The following is a 22,279-nucleotide window of genomic DNA, read 5'->3' on the forward strand; positions in this document are numbered from 1 at the left end:
AGAATCACAATGGAGCCTAACTGGTGTGGCTCAGTGGTTGGGCCGGTCGACCTATGAACCAGGAGGTCACAGTTCAATTCTTGATCAGGGCACATGCCCGGTTGTGGGTTCATTCCCCAGTAGGGGTGTGCAGGAGGCAGCCGATCAGTGATTCTCATCACTGATGTTTCTATCTCTTTCCCTCTCCCTTCCTCTCTGAAATCAATAAAAATATATTTTAAAGAGAAACATGAGGGGCATCAGGACAAATTTAACAGGAATTAAAGAGCCATTGTGAGCACATTCTACTTTAATTTAAAAAATGACAAAGCTATTTTCAGTTTGTAAAATGATATAAAAAATGTTTCAAATTAAAAATAAGAACAATGCACAGATTATATATAGGGCGTTGTGGTCACTCTGATATATGGTTACTGATACACATCCAGGAGGATCTGTCTCCCTTTCACCTATTTCTGCTTACTGTTCTTATACACACAGCCTCTAGGTGGCGTACCCTTCTAGCCTGAAAATGTTCTTACTGGGTTTTACCACCAAATTCAACACAAAAGGAGGTCTGGGAAATCAAAACTATTTTTGTTTGTTTTGTGTTTGGTACTGGTTAATAGAAGCTCCCCAGTCCATCACCACTCTCCCCCCATTCCCACTCCCAAGGTCTGAGTGATCTGACCTAAAACAATTACCTAGGCCATATTTCTAATATGGAACTTTCAATTTGCCCAGCAAAAGGAGTAAAAAGATTGCTCCTTTGATAGCAACTATTCTCTATGCATGTATTTTCAATGGAGACTTTGAGAGGGAATAGGTATTGCTGGATCTCCTCACTAAATACCATCATAATCTAACCCTGACTTTAAAATAATAACTATAGCCTGGCCAGGTAGCTGGACTGGTTAGAGCATCGTCTGGATACACCAAGGCTGCTAGGTTTGATCCCTGGTCAGGGCACATACAAGAATCAACTAATGAATGCATAAACAAGTAGAACAACAGATCAATATTTTCTCTCTCTAAAAAAAGGTATTTTTAAAAAAATCAAATAAAATAACAGTTATAGCTTAAAAGCTTGAATTGGGACACACCTATTCTCTGACTGTTGCTGTCACTTCTACTTAATAACCAGCATGCTCTGGTTTGGCCTTTTCTTATTTCTGGAGTGGTCAAATCTAAGGTTAAGGTTCAGGTATGGTATAAAGAAGGCAAACTCTGGACTGGCTGTAGTTCAGGCAACAGAAGGTCTCCACAAGGTCCAGTTCAACTCACCAGGGAGCCATGGGGCTTGGTGGTATAAAGAACTTGTCATGTACTTGGCCTTGCCCTGTGCATTTATTTCCCTCAGGAATCTTCTGGGGCAGATTGCTGATCAAAGATAGGATTGTGATCTTAATATCATCCTAAGTTTAACAATGGGTTCTTTGTTTTGAGAAAGAAACAGAACACATTCTACTTATGTATTTTAAATCTTCAGGACATAAAATTCCAATGACTAAAACAAAACAAAAAATCTCTTGGTTCTATATATGGCCAGTTATGATTGAACAATAAAAGGAGAAAAGAAAGAAGATGAAAAGAAAAGTTTCTGAAGAGATAGTCCCACATTAATGCCAGAAACACCCAGCCATATACATGGCAAAAAATTAGATATATCCCAAAGAGCAGGAGATAAATATAGAAGGCAGAACCAGGGGAAAAGGAAATCCATTGTCTTTATATAAATGGAGATGGAAATCATTAATATACAATTAATGTCAGTATTAAAGTTAAGGGGAAGGGGTAGGTAAGCTTTTTCTATAATGATCCAGATAGTAAATCTTTTAGTCCTTGTGGGCCATACCCAACTACTCTATTCTGCTGCTATAGCAGGAAAGCACTTACATAAACATACACATGTAAATTAATGGGTGGGGCTGTATTCCAATAAAACTTTTTTTTTTTTAATCAGTTGGTGGTATTTGTCTCACAGGCCATAGTTTGCCCAACATCTGTTATGGAGATGGAAAGTACAAAAAGTCCATTGTTACTTTCTTATATAAAAGCAGCTTCAACATTTGCTAAACCCCTGAGATATACCACTCAAACTCAATTTAACAGTTATGCTTTAAAGTTTTTTAAACACACTAAGTATTTGAAAAAATAAATGGTATACATGGCCAAAAAATATTTTTAAGCATTTATATTTCTACACGGATTGAAAACACAAGTCCTTAAAAATTGGTCTAGTCGCATTATAAACAATAAAATCAAAACAACACAAAAATCCTATGGACCTGTCATGTCTCATATTTTTTTTTTTTTTTTTTTTTTTTTTTGGTCATGTCTCATTTTGCAAAAGATTGCCACTGAAGACTTATCAGCACCTTTCAGGTGAAAAGCAGAGTTAGATACCTCCTCTGTAAAGTCTCAGCTTCCCCATACTAGTGCGACACCCTAAGGCAGTGGTCAGCAAACTCATTAGTCAACAGAGCCAAATATCAACAGTACAACAATTGAAATTTCTTTTGAGAGCCAAACTTTTTAAACTTAGACTTCTTCTAACACCATTTCTTCAAAATAGACTCGCCCAGGCCGTGGTATTTTGTGGAAGAGCCACACTCAAGGGGCCAAAGAGCCGCATGTGGCTCGCAAGCCACAGTTTGCCGACCACTGCCCTAAGGTGTTATCTGCATTTTCTGCAATTACAGGAGCACCTAAGCACCAGGAGACACTTCCTACTGGTAGGCACTGGGCATTTCCTCTGTGTAACTCTGGGAAACAAGGCGCTCCCACCCCAGCTCTCTCACCTCTTTATTCTGCTGTGTTTGCTGCCACCTCCAGCGTCGTTTCAATGCTTCCTTCTCAGCTCCCTTTTCCATCAGTGCATACAAAGCTTTCCGCAGCATCAAATCCCGATCGTGGAAACCCCACATCCCTGTTGCAAGAAAACATAACAGTAAGACACCTTACCGTGACTCAACTCCGCTTATTAATTATGCTACACAGACCCTGGCATGAAGGAAATGAGGCTGAAGTCCAAGTTCAATGAAACCCGTCTGTGAATTAGGGGAAAGGCACTTAATCAAGAAAGAAAAGATCTTTCTACTCTATAAGTTCAGAAATTTTGAGGATGTGAAAATGGGGTATGATATACCAAACTCTTACAGAAAGAACTTACACCTGATGCAAGCCTAATAAACAGGTAGCAACAGAGAAAACTGGCACATGACAATCAGCATCAAAGCTTGAGGGAGGGTTGGAAAATGGGGACTTTTTTTAAAAAGCTAAGGCAGATAGTATATTGAATTATAAATAGCCTGTATAATTTAAAGTTAATGAAAACATATTTTTTTATATACCAAAGAATATTAAGTAGAATTATATACACACATAAAGCTATATATTGCTTGCTTTCTGCTGTTCATTACTTCTGAGGGTCAACTTCTTGTGGGACCCAGGATAATACTGTGTTCTCCATGTGATTTCTGAGTAAGACTGAAAAACCAGGACAGGGCTCTCTTCCATCTCCTCCTGCGTGCGTGCGCACGCGCACACACACACACACACCCTTGCTCTGAACCATCACTACTGCCTATGATCAACATTGGTTGAAGCAAGTCCTATACATAACATTTAACTCTACTGATTCCTTCTACGGGGGAACAGAGGGCCACTTTCAAGACTCACCAAGAGAGGCTGCATGTAGGAGGCAGTTTCCATCTCCAGTAGTTGCCAAAGGAAGCAGCCTCTGACAGGTGGGGTCTACACTCACCCACCAGTTCAAACGCCCTACAGAAAAAGTAAGAAAAGAAGAGCAGATTACCCATAAAGCCCTTCCCACTTCCCAATTTTTAAAACAGACTCCAAATTTGCTTCCTGTAGGAAGCCTACCAGAATAAAACCATCATGCTATTAAAGATATCTTCTTCACTTATATCTAGCTGATCAGAACCTAGTGAGCACAACTGGTTAGATCAGTGGTTCTTTTTCTTTTTTTTTTTTTTTTTAAATCCTCACACAAGAATATGTTTTTATTGATTTGGAGAGAGAGGAAGGGGAAGAGAGAGAGAGAGAAACATCGATGTGAAAGAAAAGCACTGATCAGTTGCCTCCTATGTGCACTCTGACCAGGAATCAAACCTGCAAACTAGGAATACGCTCTGACTAGAAATTGAACTTTCAACTTTTTGGTGTATGGGATGATGTTCCAACCATGGCAATCAATGGTTCTTAAGTGGGGACAATTTTGTCCCTCAGGAGACATTGGAAATGCCTGGAAATATGTCTGTCTGTCACAAATGGTAGGGGAATCCTACTGGCATCTAGTGGGTAGAGGCCAGGGAGACTGCTAAACACAACATAATGTGCAAGGCAGCTCACACATGGTCCTAAATGTCAACAGTGCTAAGCTGAGCGACCCTTCAGGTTAGATGATGAGGTCAAGGTCATACATTGAAATCTGTACTGGCTACTTGGTCTGATTCCTTCACTCCAGTCAGATTAGTAAATATTATAGCAACAGAGCTCAGCACAAATCCATCAGGAAAAGAAAAACAACCCCCAAGCATGTGTCATACAAGTATCGTGCATATATGACAGCATGTATATGGTGTTACTCTAAAGACATGAACAATAAGCCAAAGTACATAAAACATCCAAGAAGATGATTCTCAGTTCTGTAGTCACCCCACAATTGCCAATCCATTTTTTAAGAGGAAACTATTTTATGAATGATGCTTAAAAGTTCTTTTGAGCCCTGGCTGGTGTGGCTCAGTTGGTGGGAGTGTCACCCGTACACCAAAAGGTCGAGGTTCAATTCCTGCTCAGGACACATATCCAGGTTTCAGGTTCCATCCCTGGTTGGGGCACATGTGGGGAGGGCACCAACAGATGTTTCTCTCTCTCTCTCTCTCTCCTTCCTCTTTTTCTAAAATCAATAAAAGCATGTCCTCAGATAAGGAATTTTTTAAAAATATTTTTTACGCTTTCTTGAATTAAAGAGTCTACAGAAAGAAAAACTGGCCTATAATCTCACTAGGTAACTTGCTAACTTTAAAAATCTATAATAATAAAAGCATAATATGCTAATTAGACCAGACAGCCGGCTGACCTTCTGGACAAAGCTGGGGCTGCAAGGGCCGAGCCCCTTACATGAATTTCGTGCATCAGACCTCTAGTGTATATATATATATATATATATATATATATATATATATATATATATATATAAATATAAATATATATATATATATATATCAATCAATTCACATGGTTAGTATAGAAGGGTACAAAATGAAAAAGAAAAACTTCTTTACCATGCCCCTATCCCTCACCCCCAAAGTCCTTCCATGGGAGCTTTTTTAATACCTGACTAGCTTCCCCAGAACTCCCAGATATGCCACCCCATCATTTAACTAATTTTAACAACCATTTAAGACAAACACAATTGTAAAGGTAAACAAATCGTTTGGGAAAAGTTTATATAAATAAATGTGACTTTCAGATTTATCACCACTGTGCACGTCTATAGCACTGGTCCTTTCCGTTCACAAGGTGTTTCAGAGCCAATTATAATTCATTTGTGGGTTTTTTCATGTATTTATTTTTATTTTATTTTTTTAATTTCTTTATTGATTAAGTTATTACATATGTGTCCTTATCCCCACCATGTATTGATTTTTAAGTATTGATTCCTAGGCCTTTTGTGTGTATATCTGGTTTCCCTTCCATCAAAAAGGAAATTTCCAGAGAAAAGTGTCTAATCTGTGTCCTTACTTTAACCTGAAGAAACACCTAGCTTAATATAAGTTTATCTGACTAACTGCTGACTTTGACTGTAATCAGATCACATACTTAGACTGGAAGGTACTGGTCAAGCCCTGCCCCGCCCAGTGGCTGCCTGTAGGTAGAGAGCAGAGGGAAGAGCATGGAAAAGGAAGCACTCACTGACCTGCCTGTTCCAAGGCAACCAGCATGGACTGTTCAATGAGGTCTCTCTCTATGAAGCTGCGGAAGTCTTCATTGTACACAGTGAGATCTGGAAGCTGGAAGGCACAGATGGGCATTTCCAGGGGGTGCTCACTGCTCCCCCCACCCCCACCATTGGAGGAGACATGGGACCGGGCCAGGGAAACAATGCTGGAGCTGGCGTGGGAGATGCCCCTAGACAGGCGTTTTTCTGCAATGAGAAATGGAGTCACCTTAGAATATACACAGCTCACTCAGAACTTTCCACTCTAGGAAAAACTGAGTTTCAATGGCTACCAAATACCACAACTCTCTTCTCAAGCCAAATACAATTGGAGAAATACAGAAAGTGGTATTTTTGTGTATGCATATTAGCACCAAATATACATTCCTCTTGTACCCTTTTGGGAATTTGCCTGACCTTCCTCTTCTCATGACTCTGTCTTTTTCCACTTTCATTTCCCAACATAACAGAGACCCATTCATTTGTTCTGTGGAAGGAAGAGGGAATAAGAAAAATGGGGTTGCATTTAGCTAGATTGACTCAAATAATCTCTCGGATAATTTTTAGGGTCTTGGAGAATATAGAAAATTAATGAAAAATCTTACATATTCAGGAACTTCCTTACCTACCATTAATAACATTTATTTACATTATTTACTACAACTTTTCTTGATATTCAAACTTATCAGAAATTTATAGGTACAGTCAATTCTGACTTAACATGATACAGAGGAAGACAGTGCCTCAAATTATTTCATTTATTTTGAATACATGGCACTTACAATTCCCCAGCAGATAGCCCATTGTGATCATAATTTGGCCAATGTAGTATTACAATTTATTTGCATGGCTCAAGTTATATAAAGATAATCAAAAGAGCTAAAAAATGTACTGGGTAGCAATTCTTAACCCAATATTTGCCAGAGATGTTGTACAAAGTAAGTCAAGACTTACCTAAAAATTATTTTATAGTGATTTATTTTTTAAACTTTTTTTAGGTACTTAAAAAGTACTACAGCCCCAAGATAAAAAATAAAAATACCATCAAAAGGTACAAAGTGTTACAAAGAAATCTTCCTCTCATTCAAAATTCCTGCTCCTTTTCCCCAGAGGCAACCTTTCATATAGCCTTCTAGGATTTTGTATGCACACAAAAGCACATATGTCTTTTAAAATCATTTTAAAAACCTAAACAGGAGCATACTGTATACTGCATCTTACCTTTCTCGATAATAGAGATTTTTTTCCAAAGCAGCACATCAAGTTCCACCTAATCCTAAACAGCTGCAGAATATTCCATAATATGGATGATTACAATTTATTTAACCACCCCTCTATTAATGGATATTAAAAGTTGTTTTCAAGCTTTAACTTTCAAGCTTTATACTAAATATGTATAGGTGTCTATTTGTGTATGTATGTATTTAAAGGAGATACATATCTACATATATACAAACAGAGAGAGACATATATAAACATCTATATATATAAAAGTCTAAGCGACCATTAGGACCAAATGATAGGAACAACCGGACAAACGGCCGGTAGCTATGATGCGCACTGACCCAGACCTTGCTGCTGGGGCCCTGACAGCCCTGAATCTGGTTCACCCACACCCTGCATCCAGATAGGAGGAAGGAAGCCCGATTCCTCATGGAATTGGCCATGCCTTAGCTTGCTGCTGGGGCCCTGACAGCACCGAATCTGGTTTACCAGCACCTTGAACCCAGACAGGAAGGAGGAGGGAGCTCGATTCCTCGTGGAATTGGCAGTTCGTTAGCTTGCTGCTGGGGCCAACCTCCCATGGTCCCTCCTCCCAGCCAGCCGGCCCCCCCGATTGGCCCCGATGGCAGGCCAGGCCAAGAGACTCCACCCATGCACGAATTCATGCACGGAGCCTCTCGTCTATATAATAAAAGCCCAGCGACCGTTACAGTGGAACGACCAGAATGACTGGTCACTATGATGCACACTGACCACCAGGGGGCAGATGCTCAACACAGGAGCTGTCCCCTGGTGGTCAGTGAGCTCCCACAGCTGGAGCACCGCTCAGCCAAAAGCCGGGCTCACGACTGGCAAGCGCAGCGGCAGTGGTGGGAGCCTCTCCCACCTCCGCGGCAGCGCTAAGGAGTGGCGAGCCAAGTGGTAAGGAGCGAGCAGGCAGGCAGTTAGAAGCAAGAGGTCCTGGATTGCGAGAGGGTGCAGGCCGGGCTAAGGGACTCCCCCCTCTACCCTCCCCCCCACGAATTTTGTGCATTGGGCCTCTAGTATATGATAAATTCCTAGAAATGAAATTGCTCAGTCAGCATATATATGCATTTTTAAATTTTGGTAGATACTGACAATATTAACAGAATGGCCTCCAAAGAAGTATCTGGTAGTGACCCATTGAATTCTATCTTTATGTGTACCTTATCTCAACAATTAGATTGTATCCTCCTTCCTCTATTTTTTCCACAATATCTGAAGGAAGACCTTTATACATGGTAACACTCAAGATGCAGAGTGACAGTAAGGGGCTCCAGCACCTAGACAGATTGAGGCCACCTTGACTAGTTTGGCTGGGGACAAGGGGGAGGAATGGAAACACTTCCAAAGGATCATTAAACTCTGACTCCATTTGGCAGTTCCCCCATTTCTTTTCTACTCCGTATGAAATATCTCTCAGTTACTCTAGTACCTTGAACGATGTCATCCTGCCGCTGTAGAGTAGGTCGGGGAGGGCGAGTATACTCTCTATCAGAAAACCCTTTTTCAGGGGTCCTGGAGGTACCACTCCCTTCACTAAAGGATTGGGGCAGGATTCCAGCATGGACCTGACGTAACTGTTCAAAATCACTGAGGGCGGCACTCACATCCCAATTCTTTCCTGTCAGGACAAAAGCAAAAAATTAATTGGGCACGTAGAGTATAGGAAAATTGAGGAAAGACTAAATGATCACTCTTATCATCCTATCAAAACTAGCAAGCATATACTCATGCACACTTCAATCATTCTCCTTTCCTTACCCTGCTTTAATTTTCTTCATAACACTTCTATCTGAAATATCACAATTTATTTACTTATTGTCTATTTCTTAACTAAGCTACATGAGCACAGAAATTGTCTCTCTGTACCGAAAGGGCCCTTAGAGACCCAGTAACCTCATTTTACATATAAAGGATACAACACCTAAAAAAATAGAGTAATTTGCCCAAAGTCACAGCTAGTTTGCAGTTGTGCCTAGCAGGAATCAAGCCCAGGTCTCCTAATTCTGTGATCCAGAGAGTTCTTAACCTAGATGTCCTCTAGGGTGTCCTTAAGCTGTATGAAATTGTACACCAAGTTATAGGTATGTGCATTTTTCTAAAGAAAGAGCTACTGGCAGTTACCAGATTATCAAAGGGAATTAACCCACCCAAATTTAAGAACCACTGCCTACTGAAGATCCTAGAAGACAGATTTGTCATAATGAATTTTTCTGTTGCTTTCTCCAATTAAATTATTCAGTAAATAACATACTGCATAATTGTTCACACTTCCTTCTGTTCCATTCCATTTACTACCACATTCATTCAATTCCTATCACCTAGTGTCCCACCTCCAATCCACTCTAAAGAATTTAATGAGATTATTCTTTCTAAAGTAGAGTTCTAATCATTTCAATTTCATAATCAAAATCTTTTACCATTGTCTATGGAATAAGCCTAGGCTCTTTTGTGTGACATTCAAGGCTTTCTATGACCTGGTCTATTTTACTAGCCTTTTTTCTGTACTTCAATTTCCCTGGCTATGAAAGTGGAGATTATATCATACTGGGTTGTTATGAAGATTAAGTTAATCAAAAGCACTTAAAACAGTGCTTGATACACAGAAAGCATTATATATGCATTTAATGCTGTACTATTATATTTCTTGTTTTATTACAAGTATCCAGTTAAGCTTTATTTGTCATTTACATCTGCTGAATTATTTCTGTACCATTATAGTCACCATTTGGTTCAACTCCCTCCGCTCACTCTGTTCCAGTCTTACTGGCCTCTTCGCCATTCCTAGAACATGTTAAAGACTGCTCCCACCTACGGCCTTTCCACTAACTATTCCCACTGCTCTTTCCCCAATATATTCTACACAGACATCTCCTCAGGTATTTGCTCAAATTTCACATTCTTAATAAGGCTTACCCTGACTATCCAATTAAAAATCACAATCTTCTGTTTTCTTTAACACTTTATAAAAAAACTTTAAAATTTACTTGGTTATAGGTTTATTGACTATCTTTCCCACTGTAAGGGCAGAAATTTTTGTTTCTTTGTTCAAGTATCCAGAACCTTGCACATAGCAGGTATTCAATAAATATTTTTTAGAAAATGAAGGACTTTTGTCCTACTGAATGACATCTGTCTTGAGCACCGGACCCTATATTTTCAACTGTCTGCTAAACTCCTTAAAATCAGGTCCTCCTAAACAATCAACATGTCCAAAACTGAATGTCTATCATCTTCCCTCCCCAAATCTCTATATTCCCTATATTAGTGATGGCATCACAATCCCTCCAGGCCAGAAACTTCAGTCATCTTCAGCTCTTCACTACTCCTCACATCCCATTCCTCCTCTTCTATCACTAGTCAATCCTCAAGGGTTTTTGTACCCCCAAAACATCTCTAAATTCCATCCTTTCTTGCTCATTTCTACTGTCACTGTCCTAATTCAAGTCCTCATAACCTTCACCTGGTCTTTGTATGCACAGAGAAGCATATATAGCTTTTAAAATCATTTTGGGAGGGGCTCTTCAGTCTCTACTCCTAATCTCTCCCCTCTCTAATTCATCCTTTATATTACAACCTGAGTTAACTTTTTAAAAAATATATATATATATTTTTATTGATTTCAGAGAGGAAAGGAGAGGGAAAGAGAGATAGAAACATCAATGATAAGAGAGACTCATTGATCGGCTACCTCCTGCATGCCCCTCACTGGAGATCAAGCCCGCAACCCAAGCATGTGCCCTTGACCAGAATCGAACCCAGGACCCTTCAGTCCACAGGCCGACGCTCTATCCACTAAGCCAAACCAGGGCCTGAGTTAACTTTTAAAGAAAAAAGTAAGAGACAGAGAGAAAATGACAACAGGTCCTTTGATTCCCCTTCTAAATTATATCTTAAATCCATCCACTTCTCACTCTAACTGCTACCACTGTAGTTCCAAGTCACCATCATCTCTCACCTAAACTATGGAAATATTCTTAATTGATTTTACCGCCTCTTCTCTGGCCACCTTCCAATCCGTTCTATATCCTTCAACCAGTACATTGTTAAAAACTCAAATCCAATCATGTCACTCCCCGGTTTTAAAATCCTTCACCAGCTTCCCACTGAAAAAAGAGTGAAATTTAAACTCTTTACCATGCCCTACAAAGGCCCCCCACTTCCGGTTTCCTGCCTATCTAATGAGCTCCCTAACTCTCGCTCCAGTCTTCCTACCTCATTCAATATTAGTTTTTCCAAGGTGCCAAACTCTCTTTCACCTTAGGGTCCTTCTATAATCTATTTCTTCTACATAAGACTCTCAGCTACATTCCTTTGTCTTGCTACTCCTACACATCCTTGTAGGTTTAGCTCAAATGTCACTTCCTCAGGAAGGCCTTTCTGCACTCTCTTAATTTTGGTTTCTTTCTTACACTTCCATAGCATTTCCTACATTTCATAGCATGAGTGCATGTGCACATGGGTATGGATGTGTGTGTGTGTGTGTGTGTGTGTGTGTGTGTGTGTGCGCGCGCGCGCGGGCATATGTGTGAGAGAGTGAAAGAGAAAGAGAAAGAACATGCAAGCATTAATTTATATAATTAAGAGTCAGACTCTGAAACCAGATTGCCTAGGTTTAAGTCCCACTTAACCTCTCTAAACCTCAGTTTTAAAATTGTAATACTGGGAATTTAAATCCTGATCTTCCACTTCCAAACTAAGGCTCTACTCACAGGCAGCTAAGCAAATGTCAAACTGTCACACCTTTCTAAGGGCTGACAATTTAAAATATTACCCTTGTATACTAAGAACTTGCCCCTTCCACCAAAGGCTTATCTATTTGCATCACCATATATTTTCATCATCAAAAAAGCATCTATTAATAATGATTCCAAACAAAGAATCCCACAATGCATGATTCCAAGCCTTAAGGACCTTAGTAAAATCTAGAACATTCACACTTATATGTGTATACAGATATAAGTAAATAAAAACAGCAAAATGAAAACATTAAGTTAATTCACTCTACATGGAATTACCCACACAAAATTGGAAAGGACAAAAACAAAACCATGGATGATACCAAATATGAAAATCCAAGTGATTTATATGTAAAGAAGTCTTAAAGATCTAGAATTATTCTTTTACTGGACTAATATAAAATTTTACTTGCATTACCTGAGCATAAATTGGCAGTGGCGAAAGGTACCCTAAAAAAAAAAATTCAAGGTGAAAGGTGGAGCTTGCATTTTAAAATATGGTGGGTAATACACAGAATAGATTATTAGAAGTAACTTAAATGTAAAGCCTACCATACACAAAATGTCCTTCCGATCACCTTAAATGTTTCCAATCATCCTGGTAAGTATCACATTTTACTTTCTTCTCATTCTCCCCCAATGACCTCTTACCTTCCAGGAGGTCTCGGGCCAGCCCTGGCTCAGCTCCTGTGGAACGAACAAAATCTGACAGGACAGCATCCATGTCCAGGGTCATGTGATCATTAAGTGTTTTCAGGCAATGGATGTAGGGAGGTCATAGATCAAAATTCAAGCCTCCACCTGAGGAAGAAATAAACACAATAAGGCTCAAATTATACTGGAATGGGATGAGCATAGCCCAATTTCAGCAGCTTCCTAACCAAATGGGGAAACTAACTATCCTAGCTTATTTCAATTGAATTTATTATGAAGCATAACACTTAAGTTTCCTAATTCCTCATTAATATTAATTTCTTAACTACTACGTTAACCACAAAACCGTAATACCACTCCGAATAATGCTTTCCCCCACTTTCTAGAGTATTACATTTCTACCCATCAGTTTGATTATCCAAGGGAGCAGCAGACTACCACCCTGAAGAACTTCCCATGTTCTTCATAGCACCTTGTTTATTTCCTTCCTGGCACTTGATATACTCTGAAATAATTTCGATTAGTTGCTATCTAGCCTTCTCCTCTAATATGTAAGTTTCTTGAAAGCAAGGAGCTTGTGTGTGCTGTTCACTAATGTGTCCCCAGCATGTATCACCTGGCACTTGGCGCAGTGCTTGGCATACAGGCCCTCGGTAAATATTTGCTGAATGAATGAATACTATACACTAAATAACTTTACAGTTGACCACTCTTCTAATGCCAGCTGAGGAAATGGGAGAAACAAACTAATAGCTAGAACAACTCAAAATAAAACCATAAGTTATTACACAGAGTGGAGATCACAAAGGTTCATAACAGAAGTCAATCTTTGTCTACTAACTCCACCCAGGACAAATGATTGCCAAGTCAGTTCACCTGAAAAAGATCTCTTCTTTCAGACTTGACTTTGGCAGAAACTGTGTCCCTGACTGACAGCCTGGCACCAATCCACATTCCTCTGAAGTTAGTAGTCCCAGCTGAGGAAGCAATAATGGAGTGAAGGACAATCTCTAACTAAATTCTACCATATCAGACAGGTTGTTTACAATCAAGTCATCAGGTACACACCTGCCCTACCACACCTACCAATCTCCTGCCTTTTGGGGAAGGCAAAAGTAGAATTCTCTAGGTAACAGTGTCTGTCTCTTCAGAAACATCTAAGATACTTTATCTTCATACTACCCTTGACCCCAGGTCATAGCTTGTTTAGTGTTGTGATCAGATCTTGATTTTCTGCATTCTTTAGAAATATTAAGGAAATCATTTGGGGGTTATAAGCCCAGTAGAGGTCACTAACTTGATAACAATGAATTTTTATATGAGAGAGACAGCAAAATAGAAAGTATTCTCTCTTGTACTGTTCCAGTAGTACAAGAGATCTATGAGTGTCGGGACATGTTTTACTCATATTTATAGCCCCAACATCTAACATACATCTACAATATGATAAGCGGTCAATGCCTAATGAATAAATGATTAAGTGAACCTCCACATTAGCTACCACCAAACTAATCAATTGAGGCTTAACTTAGCAGATCAGAAATTCTAGGGTACTTCTTATCACTCCTCTATTTTTAAGGGCCTTTCCAGTCCAACTCTTGAAGTTTTAGAAACTCTCCTTTCTAAAGAGACATCAGCTGTGCTGTCACTACTTCCACCATCCTCATATCATATGATTTTTGCCTACACCTATATGTGTTAGCTGGGTGACTCTTGTTAAATTATGTACAGGATTTTAGTTGCCTCTTTTATATCCTAGACTTGGAGTCAATGACTTCTAAAATCCTTTCCAGATTTAAAAAAAAAAAAAAGAACTTCAGTTCACTAATCTCATAAACTATGATACTTACATTCTCTTTTGGTCTTTGTATTATCAATGTCTAATTTACTTCCATTTCAATATCACAATTGTCAGAAAAGGCTACAAATACATAAAGAACTTTTACCTAAGATATCTCAAATTCAGAATGTTATAAAATATATTTGTTCCTTACACTCAATACTTAAGAATTAAATTCCTTCACAATTCATAGATAAATGAGTGGCTTTTCCCTCCCCCAATACAGATAAGAATTCCTTCTCTAGATCCATTTCAGTCACTGTCTTAGGTCACAGGAGATAGTAGCAGCCCATATAACTGAAATGCATCAATAATCCAAAACCAAGAGCACACTTGAAAATGAATTTCAATCTTATAAAAAAACAAACATGGCAAAGGAACTTAGTAAAGCCACTTTAATAACCTCCTGAAAGAATGTGGGAAATACAAAATAAACAAGTAGGAATCAGCAAAAAAAGTGCTCAGTAAAAGAGTTGATTAAGCCACAGGCAGGTAGGCAATTTCCCAGCCAGACACAGGCTTCTGAGTGAGAGAAGCCAATGAAAACTAACAATGTCAAAGCATCAGAAATCTTGACTTGCTAAAAATCTCAAAGCACTAAACCATACGTCTTGGCAGCACATTCTTATATTTGATATCTCCAGGTGCATGCCACGAACTCCACCCTAACCCCACCCAACAGGTGAGGACAGCAGCTTTTGTTACATCATGACCAACACCTGGCTTGAGCTTCTCAAATTCCAGATGGGAATAGCCAAGGCAATGACTGAGAGTCAATCTTTTGCACTGTCTCAGAACACAGGAAGGAAACGAAGCAAACATAAGCCTGGCTTTCAAACCTTCAAAAGAAACAGAAGAAGCACTCAAATAGCTGTTGACTGAACGGTATTTAGACAAATCTCAAATGGAGTCAAAATCCTCCAATCTTCCAATTGGAAGGGACTTCAGCAATTATTTAATCTACAGTCGGTCCCCAGGCAAGAAGACTTCTATTTTATCTGACAGATCAATCATCCAGTCTCCACCTGAATACAAGCTTTGATAGAGAACTCATCCTTTGCCAGGATGTCCATTTTATTGTTAAACAGCTCTAATTGTTAGGAAATACTTTTCTAAACTTAAATCATCAGCCCACTCCCACCTATACCTTTCACATAATGGTCCTGTTCTCTTCTCCAGAACAAAAGAAAAATCTCCCAGGAATGATGAAATTTTCATAGAAAATTATTAGATTAAACATTTTTTTACATGAAAATTTATTGTGGATCATACTGCAATGTTATGAGCCAGCAAGTGACCTTTATTTTACAAAATCCTCTCTTGTATAATAGTACTTGCTTTTACCTGTATTCATTTGTGAATATTTGTGCTGACCCTATAGTATGAACTCAATATGTGGAATAAATGAAATCGGGTACCTTATTCCAAATTCATTTTTGCTGCTATCATTGCCTCTCATCCCAACTTTTACTTCAGTGCCCTGTTGAACTAATGCCAACAATCAAGAACAAAAAAAACAAGTTAAGCCTTAGCCAGTTTGGCTCAGTGGAAGGGTTCGATTCCGGTCAAATGCACATGCCCGGGTTGGGTTGTGGGCTCGATCCCCGGTAGGGGGTGTGCAGGAGGCAGCCGATCAATGATTCTCTATCATTGATGTTTCTATATCTCTCTCTCTCCCTTCCTCTCTGAAATCAATAAAAAATATATCTTTTAAAAAACACAAGTTAATACTAAGCACTTTCAAAAACACTATCTTAATCATTAATGACAAATCTCCTGCAGCAGGCTTATTATTCCCAGTTTACAAATAAGAGAAATAAGGCTGTACAAGTCAGATGGGTCGCTCAAAATGTGAACCCAGATATTTTGAACACATGCTCTCTCTACCACACTGCCTCCCAAGGGACTAGGGCTTTATTTATTCCCAGAACTGTAATGATTCTTACCCATTTAATTCATTCTCTAACCTATCATATTTATTCAAGGCTTAGATACTAGCTTATATTTTCCTTAGCAATTTCAACACCCACCTAAACAATCCATCTACATTTCTACCTTAGAGTTTCATAATCTCATATTTGAAGACCTCCATCTCTATTCCATCAGCTCAATCCTAGATTCTACTATCTCCTGAAACCATTCTACCTCTAAATCTTCAACTCCCAACATCTTACCCTGGCTACACCCTCATCTCCTTCCAGCTTTTCCTCTCTACTATTAAACCTCCTCTCTCACCTCAAGACATCCTCATCTCAGACTAAGATATCCAGATATTTAATCACCTTATTGGTTAGTTGAACAAAAATTCATGGAGTGCCTAGTATGTGTTAGGCATTATGATCAGGATTAGGAACACAACAGTGAACTATAAACAATTTCTACCCTCACAGAGCTTCCAGTATGGAAAAAGAAAACCAAAAAATGTCACAATTGTAATTAATTAAAGAAATGTTGAGGGCAAGGGTGTTATCTCCCATATGGAGTCAGGAAAAGCTTTCCCAAGGAAGTGATAATACATCAAAGAATCAAAGAATAAGTAGAAACTAGAGAGGCAAATTGGGAAAGAGTGTTCCGAGCAGAGGAAAAATATATCAACGTTTTATGGCAGGAAGGAACAGAGAGATGAATGCAAAATGAGGATGAAAAGAGGGCCTCATGGACCCTGTTAAAGACTCAGATTTTATCCTAAAAGTAATGAGAAGCCACTAAAGGGCTGTAAGAAGAGGCAAGACATAACTAAACTTGAATTATCAAAAAAATAACCCTACTTGCAATGAGAAAAATAGTTTGGAGGAAACAAAAGTGGATTTAGGGAGAATTGATTTAGAATATTATTACAAAAGAGATGATGGTGAGCTGGACTAGAAATGATGGCAGTGAAGACTGAAAAAAATGAATAGATTCTATTTTGTCCCTTCTTGCCTACCTGAACATGAACCCAGTGACTGATAACTTATTTTCCTGTAAAAACCTAGATCCTTATCCTTCTATTTCATCTGCCCAATGTGGACAGATCCCACATTCAACTTCTTTGCTCTAAATGGGACTATTGAGCAAGACAAGATCACATAACCTTGCAGAGCAATACAACTACAAATAAATGGTATTCAGTCTCATTTCCTTCAATGAAACACTGCTTGTCTTTTTATTGACTTTGGTACCTCAACCAAACTTCTCAGTACTATCCCATACTTTCACCATTCTCCTTTGGCCTCCTACTTATCACCTCTCTTACTCCTGGCAGATGACCTTGCCTCCAATTTCACAGAAAAAATTACAAAACAAAGCTAGAGAGTTCCTTCAGGTTTCCTCCCCTGCCCCCACCTGCTGGCTGCTAGTCTCCTCCTCCCTGCAGAACTTCCTAAAATAGACATTCACTGATGCTACTTTCTCACCTTATATCCAGCCCTCAACCTACCAAAATGGCATTCTAGTGAAAGAGAATGGAGGCTCCTCAAAAAATTTAATATCGAACTATCACATGATCTAGCAATTCCGCTCCTGGATATTTATCTGAAGAAATCCAAAACACTAATTCATAAAGATATATGTACCCGTTTGTTTATTGCAGCATTATTTACAATAGCTGAGATATGGAAACAACCTAACTATCCATCAATAGATGAATGGGTAAAGAAGGTGTGGTACATATATACAATGGAATATTGCTTGACCATAAAAAAAAGAATGAAATCTTGCCATTTGACACAACATGGATGGGCCTATAGGATATCATGCTAAGTGAAATAAGGCAGACAGAGAAAGAAAAATACCATATGAATGCACTTATATGTGGAATCTAAAAAAAAATACACAGACAAAGCAGAAACAAAGTCACAGATAGAACAAATTGACAGTCGCCAGATGGGAAAGAAGGGATGGGTAAAAAGAGCAAAAGGGATTAAGTACAAATTGCCTGTTATAAAAATAGTCACAGGGACGTAAAATACAGCAGAGGGAATATAGTCAATAATATTGTAATAACTATGTATGGTGCCAGACGGATACTAGACTTATTGGGGAGATCAATCCATAAGGTATATAAATGCCTAGTCACTGTGTTGTGCACCTAAAACTAATATGTCAACTATAACTGAAAAATGAATTTCAAAGAATTTCTTAAAAAGAAAGACAATGGCACTGACATAAATAAGATCAACACACTCTTCCTTGCTGCTTATCTAAAGTGATCTCTTTGTAGCATTTGATACTTACTGACCTCTCTTCCTGCCTCTCTTGCTCTGCATCTTGGTCACCTTTGTGGCTTCCTCTTCCTGAACCATCACTACTAGTAAAGGTAGTGCGCCCACAATTCTAACCTCAGGCCTCCCATCTTCTTATTTTATATCACTTCCATGATAAACTTCATACATGCCCCTGAGCACCCAAATGCTGATGACTCCAAATGTATTTGCAGCCCCAAACTCTTTACAACTCACCTGGGAATCCCACATGCACTTGACACTCAGCACATTAAAACCTGAGCTCATTCTCTATCTCTGTCCTCCACCCTTTCAAACTATTTTTCTTCTAGTATTGCCTATTCTAGCAAATGGTACCATCACTCCCCACCCCCCAATCACCCAAATCCCAAGCCTGGGAGTCACCCTGAATTCTCTCGTGCCTTATCCTCCCTCACAAATAATCTTTTACTAAGTTTTACTAATTTTATCTTTAAAATTTCTCAAATCCATCCACTACCTTCCACTTGTTACATCTCTTTTATTCTCTCTCAGGTTTTCATAACCTGGACCCCAGGAGGTAATTCCCATTAGCTATTTCTCCCTCTTCCTCTATCCAGCCATTCTTCACAGTGGTTGCTTATGGAGGCTGATTAATCAAAAATGCAAAGATGATAGTATTATATCTTACTGCTCCAAATTCTTCAATGGATCCCCAATGACTGAAGTGTAAGATCCAAATTCCTATACATGATAAATAAGGCCCTTCATGATCAGCTGTATCTTACTCTCCAGCCCTATTTACTTCTCATCATTCCCCTTCTTGCACTGGCAGTTCCCCAAGTGCACTATGTGCTTCAAATTTCAATTCCTTTGCACACGCTGTTCCCTCTGCCTGGAATGACTCCTGGTCTAGCATGTGAATTCTTATCTCTTCTTTAAGACTAACTTGAGTATTACTTCATTTGCAAAATCTTCTCTGGCCTCCCAAGTTAAACTGCCCACTTCCTCCCTTGTGCTACACCTTATACTCTACCTCTATCACATTATTTATCACACTGCACAGTGTTGGTGTATATTTACTAGTTTATCTCCCCACTAAACCATGAGCAATTTAAGGGCAGGAATCTTGTCTTGTTCATCCTGTATCCCTGGCATCCAAGTACCTCGCAGGTACTCAATTTTTGTTCAGATGAACAGAACTGAATTTGTACTAATACCTCACTACACACACACACACACACACACACACACACACACACACACACACAGTATTTGCTGATAATCAAATAATCAATGTTGAAACAAGTGAATCTAAAATAATGGCTCATCTCAAAGACATTTGCTTAAAATTATTATATGATCTCATTTACAATAGATTTCTTTTCCTAAACATTGTTTAGCTCAGACTAATATTGAAAACAGTATGCATGCTCTAAGTACCCAACTATGTAGTAACAGAGAAAAATGACCCAGAATTAAATACCGACTATAGATAATAAAGCTATGTTAAAATGCCTGAGAAACTACTGACCCTACATTCTCTTGTCTACAATACCTGCCCCCAAAGTGTCCTCATTCTCCCAGTATATCCACTCTCCTGGTTCCACTGATGCATTACAGCTGTGTCTGAGTCTCTCCAATTCCTCCCAAAACTCATTGGGAAACCACAACATTCAAGACTGTGAAGAATTTTCAAAGGTCAGAGACTCCTCCATGATCCAGAGGAATCCAGACAGGGAGAAAGAGGAGGGGCAAAAACCTTTAGAAATTTCACACAATTCTTGATTAGGTGGGAGGGAGAGATGAAAGACTATCTTGGCAGATTGTTTTTAGTTAATATGGGTCCTTCCAAGTGAAAGAAACAAAATACAACCTTCTTAGAAAAAAGAAAATATGACCAAATTCCACATTTAAAGAGACCTATGTTATGATTAATTGTACAACTGAGGGATAATAACATGGGCCTAAAAGAAAGCAAAGTGAAAAGTAGTAATATGTATTCAAGTTTTAGACATTACTTCATTTAAACTTCCAAACATCTCTAAGAAGTTTGTTTGTACTATTAACCCTACATTATAGATGAAGACACTAAAACTCACAGAGGTTAGGTAATCTACCCAAGGTTACAGAGGTAAAAAGTGGTAGGACCAGGACTTTCTTTTCTTTTTTTAATTTCTTTATTGATTAAGGTATTACATATGTGTCCTTATCCTCTCAATACTTCCCCAACCCCCCTACTCATGCCCTCACCCCGCCCCGTTGTCTGTGTCCATTGGTTAGGCTTATATGCATGCATACAAGTCCTTTGGTTGATCTCTCCCCCTTTCCCCCACCCTCCCCTACCTTCCCTCTGAGGTTTTACGGTCTGATCGATGTTTCTCTGTCTCTGGATCTTTTTTTGTTCATCAGTTTAAGTTGTTCATTATATTCCATCAATGAGTGAGATCATGTGATATTTATCTTTCTCTGACTGGCTTATTTCACTTAGCATATACTCTTCAGTTCCATCCATGCTGTTGCAAATGGTAAGAACTCCTTTTTTTTTTTTTTTTTTTTTTTTTTACCACAGCGTAGTATTCCATTGTGTAGATGTACCACAGGTTTTTTGTTTTGTTTTGTTTTGTTTTAATATATATTTTATTGATTTTTTACAGAGAGGAAGGAAGAGGGATAGAGAGTTAGAAACATCAATGAGAGAGAAACATCGATCAGCTGCCTCATGCACACCTCCCACTGGGGATGTGCCCGCAACCAAGTTACGTGCCCTTGACCGGAATCGAACCCGGGACCTTTCAGTCCGCAGGCTGATGCTCTATCCACTGAGCCAAACCAGTTTTGGCCGATGTACCACAGGTTTTTAATCCACTCATCTGCTGATGGGCACTTAGGCTGTTTCCAAATCTTAGCTATGGTGAATTGTGCTGCTATGAACATAGGGGTGCATATATCCTTTCTGATTGGTGTTTCTAGTTTCTTGGGATATATTTCTAGAAGTGGGATCACTGAGGACCAAGACTTGCATGAACCCAACCTATCTGACTCCTGAGACCAGACTCTTGCACTGTACTACACTTAGTCCAGGGAGTTGGACTGAGAAAGCACTGGAAGTCCATTCATGTGGAAGTCCACTCTCACTGCTTCAACTCCTTTCAACTCACATTGACAGAATAGGCTCTGGGTTTAGACAGATCTAGGTTCAAATCTCCAATCTACTACTAAGGGCTGTGCAATCACGGGTAAGTAATATAGTCATTTTGTGTCTTTGTGTATAAAATAGGGAAAATAGCCCTAGCCAGTTTGGCTCATTGGATAGAGTGTCGGTCTTTGGACTGAAGGGTCTTGGGTTTGATTCTGGTCAAGGGCACATGCTGGTTGTGGGCTCAGTCCCCAGTAGGGGGAGTGCAGGAGGCAGCCGATCAATGTTTCTATCTCATCATTGATGTTTCTATCTCTCTCTCCCTCTCCCTTCCTCTCTGAAATCAACAAAAAAATATTTTTTAAAAAGAAAAAATAAATAAATAAAATGGGGAAAATATCTGCATTTCAGGCTTCTTGTTAGAATTAAGTGACTTAAGATATGTAAAGCCTTTGGGGCAGTGCCTAGCACACAGTAAGTCCTCAAAAAATATCAGTTGCCTTCTTTCTAATTCTCTCCCACACACACTGCTTC

The 22,279-nt window shown here is 39.1% G+C and overlaps 1 protein-coding gene across 17 annotated transcripts in view; it reads right to left on the reverse strand.

The window, feature by feature from the left end:
- The window catches only part of OTUD7B (OTU deubiquitinase 7B), a 55,296-nt gene that overhangs the window by 8,023 nt on the left and 24,994 nt on the right, over positions 1 to 22,279 (reverse strand). For 10 of the 17 annotated variants that reach the window (XM_080647551.1, XM_080647536.1, XM_080647550.1 and 7 more), the window contains 5 exons: positions 12,583 to 12,732; positions 8,625 to 8,813; positions 5,924 to 6,151; positions 3,661 to 3,762; positions 2,781 to 2,908 (listed from right to left, as the gene is read on the reverse strand). In XM_080647551.1, coding sequence (XP_080503677.1) covers positions 2,781 to 2,908; positions 3,661 to 3,762; positions 5,924 to 6,151; positions 8,625 to 8,813; positions 12,583 to 12,667 — 732 coding nt within the window. In that variant the 5' untranslated portion in view covers positions 12,668 to 12,732. The remainder of the gene's footprint in view (positions 1 to 2,780; positions 2,909 to 3,660; positions 3,763 to 5,923; positions 6,152 to 8,624; positions 8,814 to 12,582; positions 12,733 to 22,279) is intronic. The other 7 variants (XM_080647538.1, XM_080647544.1, XM_080647543.1 and 4 more) reach the window with 1 other exon arrangement.

This window comes from Plecotus auritus, assembly GCF_963455305.1.
Source record: "Plecotus auritus genome assembly, chromosome: 12".
NCBI lineage: Eukaryota > Metazoa > Chordata > Mammalia > Chiroptera > Vespertilionidae > Plecotus > Plecotus auritus.